The sequence below is a fragment of the Daktulosphaira vitifoliae genome, unplaced genomic scaffold, assembly GCF_025091365.1.
Source record: "Daktulosphaira vitifoliae isolate Bord-2020 unplaced genomic scaffold, ASM2509136v1 Scaffold_5, whole genome shotgun sequence".
Classification (NCBI taxonomy): Eukaryota; Metazoa; Arthropoda; class Insecta; order Hemiptera; family Phylloxeridae; genus Daktulosphaira; species Daktulosphaira vitifoliae.
The window spans coordinates 19,218,475-19,227,376 of NW_026099576.1; the positions used below are offsets into that span (position 1 = coordinate 19,218,475).

General features: G+C 25.4%; 2 protein-coding genes across 3 annotated transcripts in view; one reads left to right on the forward strand and one right to left on the reverse strand.

The window, feature by feature from the left end:
• The window catches only part of LOC126907618 (protein O-mannosyl-transferase TMTC1-like), a 323,473-nt gene that overhangs the window by 203,005 nt on the left and 111,566 nt on the right, over positions 1–8,902 (forward strand). The window lies entirely within an intron of this gene.
• LOC126907644 (uncharacterized) lies at positions 2,070–4,656 on the reverse strand. Its single transcript, XM_050689078.1, has 6 exons — positions 4,018–4,656; positions 3,526–3,768; positions 3,144–3,392; positions 2,879–3,009; positions 2,381–2,505; positions 2,070–2,305 (listed from the first exon to the last, which is right to left on the reverse strand). Exons 1-6 carry the CDS (start codon positions 4,094–4,096, stop codon positions 2,212–2,214), a joined length of 921 nt encoding a protein of 306 aa, XP_050545035.1. The 5' UTR covers positions 4,097–4,656; the 3' UTR covers positions 2,070–2,211.

Consider the following 8,902-nt stretch of genomic DNA (forward strand, 5'->3'; position numbering starts at 1 on the left):
AAACTTTATTGTTGAGTCATGGTCAGACTAATAGGTCACCCGTCATCTCTTATCACTGGTCAAGTTAATCTGTCGGGGTAGCGGTTAGGTGCTTGAAAAATCATTTCTTTCTTGGTTCCTAGCCTTATTGTCAAATTATTTTGTCGTTTTCGTTTCAAGTATCCTTCTTTTCTCGTGTCAAACTAATAATTTTGTCTACACAAAATTTCGCTCATCTTGTCGTCATTGACGTTGTCAATCTTTTCATATATAATCATAGAAATAAATTAGTTTGTCTTAAATTTAATTTTCTATCTAGTTTTTGTCAATAGAATTAAAATATTCACTTGAACTCATTGAAATTAATTGGTCTTGTCTTAAGTTAATTTTCTATCAAATTTTCGTATATGGCCAAATGCTTGGCATATATAAAAAATTCAACTTTTAGCTTCGATGCGAAGCTGAGAAGGTATTATTTTACTATGATGTGTTTTTTTTTTATTTTTTTTTTTTTGTGTCTGTTACCACTTTTTCTCAGCTCTCACCAAGCCGATTTCTTTCAACGATACGTCAAAAGATCACAAATCGTATCTAATCGAAGACATTATCTTCAAAAATTGAAAAAATTTCCCTCGTTCCCCATAAATGGGGGAAACCTCAAAAAAAATTACAAATATAAAAATTGCTAATTTTCGAAATTTTTTCAATTTTTTTTACTAAAAACTGCCGTAACTTTCTCAAAAATGAACATATCAATATAATTTTTTTTTTATAAATGCTTGATGTCTTTACCTATCATTTGGTATATTTTTTTTGTAAATTTGACAATTAACCTCCCCACAGGGAGAGATTTAAAATGACAACTTTTTCACAAAAAATTAACTTTTTTAACTTGACTTTTGAAAATGTTCTGGAAAGTCTGACACTTTTATATATATCTTAAATTAAAGTTAATTTAATGTACTATATTATAGAAAAAAAAATTTGCCCTCTGGACCTGTCTTCGTGGTGAAAATGACAATTTTTGTGTGAAAATTCTTGATTTTATTTTTTACATTTTTAAATTGATAATGCTATAACTTATTGAAAAGTGTATGGATCAACACAATTTTTTTATGAGAAATAATATTTTATAATAATGCTTTTTTCATTCGACATACTTTATCTTAATAAAGCTAGCAGAAATGAAACTAGCAGATCATGTAACTGTTCGAATAATACACAATTTTTTTAAAATTAAACACTATCTAAAGATTTGCATCGAAGCGTTTTATTTTGATAGTAATTTTAATCACTGTCAGATATCATTATACTTGATCCAACTATACCACTGTGCGGCGACCCTCTTGTGCTGAGTTTTTTTTTTTTTATTATTATAAGCTTTCACAAAAACAATTATAAAGACCAAAAAAATAGGCTAAAAAGTCATTTTACACTGATTAAATATAACATAATAAAAAGCAAAATCAGTAATCATTTTAAAATAATTTTTTTTTATATATATGTAAATACTCATTTTTACTAGTGAGTAATAATATCATAAATTAGAAGTGATAGAGAAAGTCTAATTCAAGATTTGAAAACAGCGCAAACAGTTCATTTAGAATAGTTTTTTTTTTATTCTGATGAAAGTTCATTGTAGTCCAGTTTATTTATTCATAAGTAACAGATAGTTTTTATTGAAAAGTATTGCACCAAGCCCTTTAAATTTTATACGTGTTAAAAGTAAAGAGCTATAGTTCTACTTTATTATTTTAATAATTTCTCCGTATAAATTACGGTATTGAATACCGATTTCATACTAAATTAAAATACTATAATTAGTTTTATTCAAATATTTATTCACAATTTTTTGTTTTAAGTTTGTGAAACTATCGTTAATACGTTGAGTTACATATTTAATTTATAGCAATATATGTATAACATTTCTAAAATTAGTTGAAACATTGTATACATTTGTAATTTAAAAGAAATCTATTTTTTCTTTCTCTTGAAGGATATGTATTTTTAACGTACATCTATCTATAATTATTATATTAAATATGTTAATCAAAAGAATCTTTAATTAATGAAAATATATTTATCACGAATTATAAATAACATAAAATATTATTAAAGTACATTAACTTTTAAGTATTAACATAATTTTTATTAATAACTTAAAACACTTATAAATTTTATTGAAACATTAACAGAATAAATAATACAAACTGCTGGTTTTGTACTGTTATTTTATATATAAGGATAGTAAAAATTATAAGAATCTATCTGTAACTTCATACAGTCTTCTAAACCAAGATGATCATCATTTAAACAATAATAGCACCTGTAGATAAAAAAACAGTATTAATTATTATTAATTAGTATTGATTATTTTTGATATTAAACCATCTTATATTACCTTTGGACATAAGGATCACCAATTATTTCTACATCATAGGCCCATTTGGACTGTGAATCATCAACAACAAATTTCACTTTTAGTGGATATTTAAATCGTCGATCAAAACCTAAATTTAAATCTTCCTGAAAAAAAGATAATTTTAAACTTTAGGATCTATTTAATCAATATATGTACACTATTGTACCTACATGCATATCTCGATATNACACTATTGTACCTACATGCATATCTCGATATTTTTAATTATTCCGAGGGAAACAAAAATACACTATTTCATATAACTTTAAATAGAATTTTTTTTTATTCTTTAATATCCCCCGAAAAATATTCAATATTTATTAAAATAATAATAAAAACTTTAAAATATTTCAAAGTTAAAAGCATTTTGTTAGAATAAATAAAATATTATAAATATATATATAACCAAAATAAAATCTCAAAATGTTGATTACCCAGTTTTATCATATAGTGAAGACAATAAAATAATATGCTTACTTTATAGAACTTATAACATTGCCCATTATCTGTAGTTATCGTGCCAGAATTCTTCTTTTTCCCGAAGAAGCATATAGTACCTTTTTTAAATCTACGTGTTTTAACTGGACGTAAGTAACACTCCATGTCTTCTAATTAATAACACATTAAATTGCAAAAATTTTTATACTTTTATAAAAATGTATACAAATTTAAGTATTGAATGTATTTCAATTTTAAATTCAAACAATTTCTAAAAAACTTATGGTACCCTCTTCTTGCTTACTCTTTTCCACAATGGCTGCTCCTTCAATATCTGTTATGTTGGGCTCCGTCATACCAAGTTCGTGAACCTCTTTTTCCAACATTTCACATCCATCAACAGTCTTGTTAATGTTATTGTCAACAATATTTACCCTTTCATCAGACACATTTTCTAACGTAGTCGTTGTTTTAGTTCCTGAATCCTCGTTGTCCATTGTGCCAGATTTCATATCGTGATTACTATCTGGACTTAAGTAACACTCCTTGTCTTCTAGTTAATAACACAGTAAATTGCAAAAATATTTATTTTAAAATGCTTAAGCTTTTATAAAAATGTATACAAATTTAAGTATTAAATGTATTTCAATTTTAAATTCAAACAATTTCTAAAAAACTTATGGTACCCTCTTCCTGCATACTCTTTTCCACAATGGCTGCTCCTTCAACATCTGTTATGTTAGGCTCCACCATACCAAGTTCGTGAACCTCTTTTTCCGACATTTCACATCCATCAACAGTCTTGTTAATGTTATTGTCAACAATATTTACCCTTTCATCAGATACATTTTCTAACGTAGTCGTTGTTTGAGTTCCTGAATCCTGAACATCATGTCTACTAACTGGACTTAAGTAACAGTCCGTGCTTTCTAATTAATAATACATTAAATTGCAAAAATAATTAGTCTAATTATAGTTAATTTAAAAAAAAATCATAAATGAATTTTTTAATACCGAATATGTAAATCTACACTGCATTTACATGTTCAAATAAATAGGTGTATTAATTCTACGTACGTGTGAAAACACTAGATATCGAGAGAATTTTTGTTGTCTATCGTGTTAAGCTAAATTTCATTAAAAAAACACCTGTGCTACACTAAGCTAAGATACTATACCATTTATATTACGCTGCTTTTTGGAAAGACAACACGTAAAGGCCCTTGCCAACCGACGAAACAATTTTTTTACCGTCATTGTAATTTGATTGTGTTGCAAAAAATCAATGTATCAAAATACTTTTTTCACAATTTATTGTGACTGTTTTTAATAGTATATAGGCACAAAAGACTAGCTCTTCTGGACTAAATGCAAAAACAAACTAATATGTATTTAAAAATAAACATTAGTGTATCCATGGTAACTTGATTTAGTATTTTTATGATTTGAAGCCACTTAAATATTATATTAACAGATGGTCGACACATAGAATTTTTAAAAAACTATGTTATGAATAATATTTTCAACTCATAGGATTTTTCTCTCGTTTAGATTCAATAACTTCAATAAATATCAAGGATCCCATCACTGTAGTCTCTCCTCGTGAGAAAAAATGTCTTATTCATATTAAAATTATTTTACTATTTGGTTTATTTATTTTTTTATTATTTTGTGGCTATCATTTATTTTTCTCGGTCGCGCTTGACCTACTTTTACGATAAAAATTCAAACGAATATTGAGCTTTCCTGATAAATTTACTAAGTGCATATTAATCTTAACAATAACATTTTTTTAATTCTCTATTTAATTATGTCAATTTCAGACTCTCAAATTGTGCAAAAACTACTTATGGTAACAAATTCAACTTTTTTTATTATAAGCTTTCACAAAAACAATTTTAAAGGACCAAAAAAATAGGCTAAAAAGTTATTTTACACTGATTTAATATAACATAGTAAAATGAAAAATCAGTAATAATTTTAAAACAAATTGTTTTTTATTTAATTTTTTTTTTTTTTATATGGAAATACTAATTTTTACTAGTGAGTAATAATATGAAAAATTAAAAGTGATACGGAATGTCTAATTTCAGATTTGAAAACAGCGCAAACAGTTCATTTAGAATAGTTTTTTTTTTTTTGATTCTGATGAAAGTTCCTTGTAGTCCAGTTTATTTATTCATAAGTAAAACAGATAGTTTTTATTGAAAAGTATTGAATCAAGCCCATTAAATTTTATACNTTTAAAGGGGAGGGGGGTAATATTCTTAATAAATTAAAAATTATTATTAATTTTTTTTTGATAAAAAAATAGCACCAATAGCAAAAGCAAATGGCTACAAACATTAGATTTTTCATAATTTATAAACCTGTTATAAATAAAATTATAATAATAATAATTATTATTACAAAGTTGTTAATCATTAACAATATTTTTACATAATATATATTGCAATTTTAATAAGTTTGTTTTTTGTTATAATAAATATTTTTGGTTCTAAATTGTTAGTCAATTTTGGCGTTATTGAAGAATTTAATTAGACTATTGATATTTATTTGGCCAATACCTGCAATTTGATACATGTGTTTAACTATTTGGTAATTATTTATTTTTTCTTAATATTGTAGGCATTCAGTGAGGGGGTGTCATACTGCACGTACTTTTATCTTCGCTTTGTATTAATTGTTCATAAGTGAAATGGGTAAGCTCGATTTTTTTTCAGTTTATTATAGTTTGAACGCGTATGGAAAGTTATAAAGGTGGCCAAGGGTGTATTGTTTGTCTAATCTCTTTTAGTATGTAGGATTGTTTTTGCGATGTGTTCATTGTTATATTTTTAATTATTTTTTTATGTAGCTTATCGTTGACCAAAAGAGCGTTTTGATTGTAGGATTAGATATTGCATCTTAAAAAAATAAACATTTTTTTATCATTAAATGAACTAGCAAATTAATAACATTTGAAACAAAAAAAGAATAGTCTTTTAAAAAAGGCTTTCAGGTCAACATGTAAAAAGTGAAGTGAATACTTTTTCATTGTTTTTATACAATATATATTATTCATACATAGGAAAAAATACTTGTTGTGAAACCAAAAGCTATTGTTCACCTAACAAAAAATTTACAACTGACAGATAGTCCACTTAACTAATATACAGGAAAGAGAAAAATTAAATCAATAATACTACTTGATTCACTATAAATTTTCATAAAAATTTAAAATTTGATTTATTTTTATAGACCATAATAGTAAAGTAATGTGTTATTGTAAAAAAATTAATTCTAAGAGTAGACTTTAGTAGTAACTTTTAAAAGCCAAATGGAAACCTATTTTTTTTTATTTATTAAAATGTAGACTAGTGTAAATAAAATCAATACTGATTGATGACCAATATTGTATTAATACTTTTTTATATATTAGCATTTAAAGATTTAGAAAATATGAAAAGTAAAGTAGTGTAGCGATGCAGATTTTTTTTCATGACGCATATATAACTATAAATTAAGTTAATTAAAATTTTTTTTTTTTTTTACATTTTTATGATTCCTTTAATGATTAGAATTTTCATGATTTTAAATTCAGTTAAAATGTAAAACATTTCTAAAAACTAAACACAAAATATTAACTCCTTTAAACTTAAACGTATTCTAGAGATAAATGTAAATTTTACATTGGAACCTATTTCTATACCAAAGTAAAGAATTTAAAAGGTATTTGGCAAATATTGAAAGAATCATGATTATGAGCTACATTTGAATTAATAATTTACTAAAAATAATAATTTTATAAATGTTTTTAAAAATCAATAAGAAACTTCGTGGATTTTTGTAAACTAAAACAAGGTTGCTATGATTTTCCATCACTATAGATAAGTAAGAGTTATTTTTTTAATATCAATTAAGATTTAGGAATAATTCATCAATCTTAATTAATCTTCATTATAATTATTATTTATCATTAATCATTAATCATGTTTAACGTCCTCTTTCAAAGATGTTGCTTGTACCAGAGAGGAGAAGGGAACCTACATAGCTCAGCGCAATGGAATCGTTCCCAGATACCTATGCACTGGGCATCACTGGTTACTGACTGAGTTAGATAGACCTACCTTATGCATTTATAATGTTTAGCATTTAAATTTTCAATATTTCATGTGCAAATCATACTAACATTTTATACATTTAATAGTTAGATCTGACTAATATTGTAAAATTTATTAAATAATTTTATTTTTAATCAAAATTAAAAATACAGCTTGATTTATTATTTATTCTTTCTTTTTGCCAGTAACGTTTTAATTAATATTTTTTTAGTACTGAGTCTAAGAATGGACTTTTTCATGAATTATTCAATGATTAAAAATTTATTTGTGAATAATAATTTATGAGAAAAAATATATATGTTGTTTCGAATTCAGAGGGGAAAATTACGATAGCGCTTCTTGTAATATTTCCATTAAAAGATGTAATTTGATTGAAAAAGTCTTTTGTTTCAATTAAAAAGAAAATATGTCAATTAACTCTCTAATTCGCTAAATTATATTTGCCCTGTGAATTTTATTATTTTTAATAATATTTTGAAATTTTAGCTACACATTATACAGTGTTACATCCGGTTTTGAATAAATATCATAACTTTTAATCTATTAAATAGTTTGTTTTGAACTTTTTAACCCTNAAATATCATAACTTTTAATCTATTAAATAGTTTGTTTTGAACTTTTTAACCCTTAACAGTCGCGTGGGGGTCTAGCATACCCCCACATAAATAAAAATGGATGTATTATATTGCATAAAAGGTGTACATAGATATAAATTTAGAAGGTGGTTTTTATAGTAATATTGAATCGATTTTCATAAATAAATACCATCAAAAAAAAAATGTATGACTTAAAATATACATCAAAATTGAAATGGGTCAATATGACCCCCACGCGACTTGTAACGTTTTAATTTATTTTTGGACTTTTATTTTTTTCAAAATATCGTTTTATCGTAAATGCAATGTTATAATCGATATAATATTGTGGAATTGGAATTATGTGGATCTGCCACCAACTGTGCAATTATGTTTTAAAAATAAATAATCTATTTAGAATTTCCACTATTCGATGATACGGAACAAATAAGAACAACACATGTAATAAATACATCGCGTCGCAATGTAGACACATTGATTATCGGTAATCGATGAGCTACCCCGAACGAACAATTGTATATATTTGTATCATAATAATTCAATGTATTGTAATATTAATAATAAAAAAATTAAATTCAGAATAATGATTATATAAATGTGAATAAACATAAAACTAATAAATATAAGCCGTGTTTGAGCTCAAAGAAATACAAGAAAAATTAATTAAAATACATTTTGTAATAGTAAAAGCTTTTGTTTTCCGTCTTAATAAATATAGTTTAAAAAAACTAAAAAACACGCTTTTAAAGCACATCGAACTAAAAAGTTAAAAATAATTTTTATAATAAGCTTAAAACAATAATGTAGGAAAAGTACTAGTATTATTGTGATAAAAGCGTCGGGCACTCAATATACGAAAAATATGGCACAAAGCACCCACGCTTTTTTTCACAATAATACTAGTATTTTTCGTTCGTTATTGTTTTAAGCTTATTATAAAAATTATTTTTAACTTTTTAGTTCGATGTGCTTTAAAAGCCTGTTTTTTTAAACTATATTTATTTTTCACTTTTTAGTTACATGTTATGATAGTAGTTACTATCAATATCATGGTTGTAACGAGTAAAGGGCAATCAGGGTTCGATTCCGGAGTGGGAGTCTGAGAAACGGCTACCACATCCAAGGAAAGCAGCAAGCGCGCAACGTGGAGGTAGTGACGAAAAATGATGATGCGGGAATCATCCTTTGTAATCGGAATAAATACCCTATATATCTCTTAATGAGAATAAAGCGTATTAATATATAAGTTTTAATAGTAATTAAAATATATATATATATACATGTAAAGCGACTTAAGTACGTAAACGTATCATGCACGAGGTATAGCTGTGTTTTGTTGGCGGGCGGGGCGCGAGGCATATATG

Coding starts and splice junctions, on each gene's coding strand:
- LOC126907644 (XM_050689078.1), bottom strand. CDS start 4,096: ATGACGGTAAAAAAATTGTTTCGTCGGTTGGCAAGGGCCTTTACGTGT. Junction 3,769..4,017: donor AAAGCAGCGTAATATAAATG/GTATAGTATCTT, acceptor ATTATTAATTAG/AAAGCACGGACTGTTACTTA. Junction 3,010..3,143: donor AGCAGCCATTGTGGAAAAGA/GTAAGCAAGAAG, acceptor GTTATTAATTAG/AAGACATGGAGTGTTACTTA.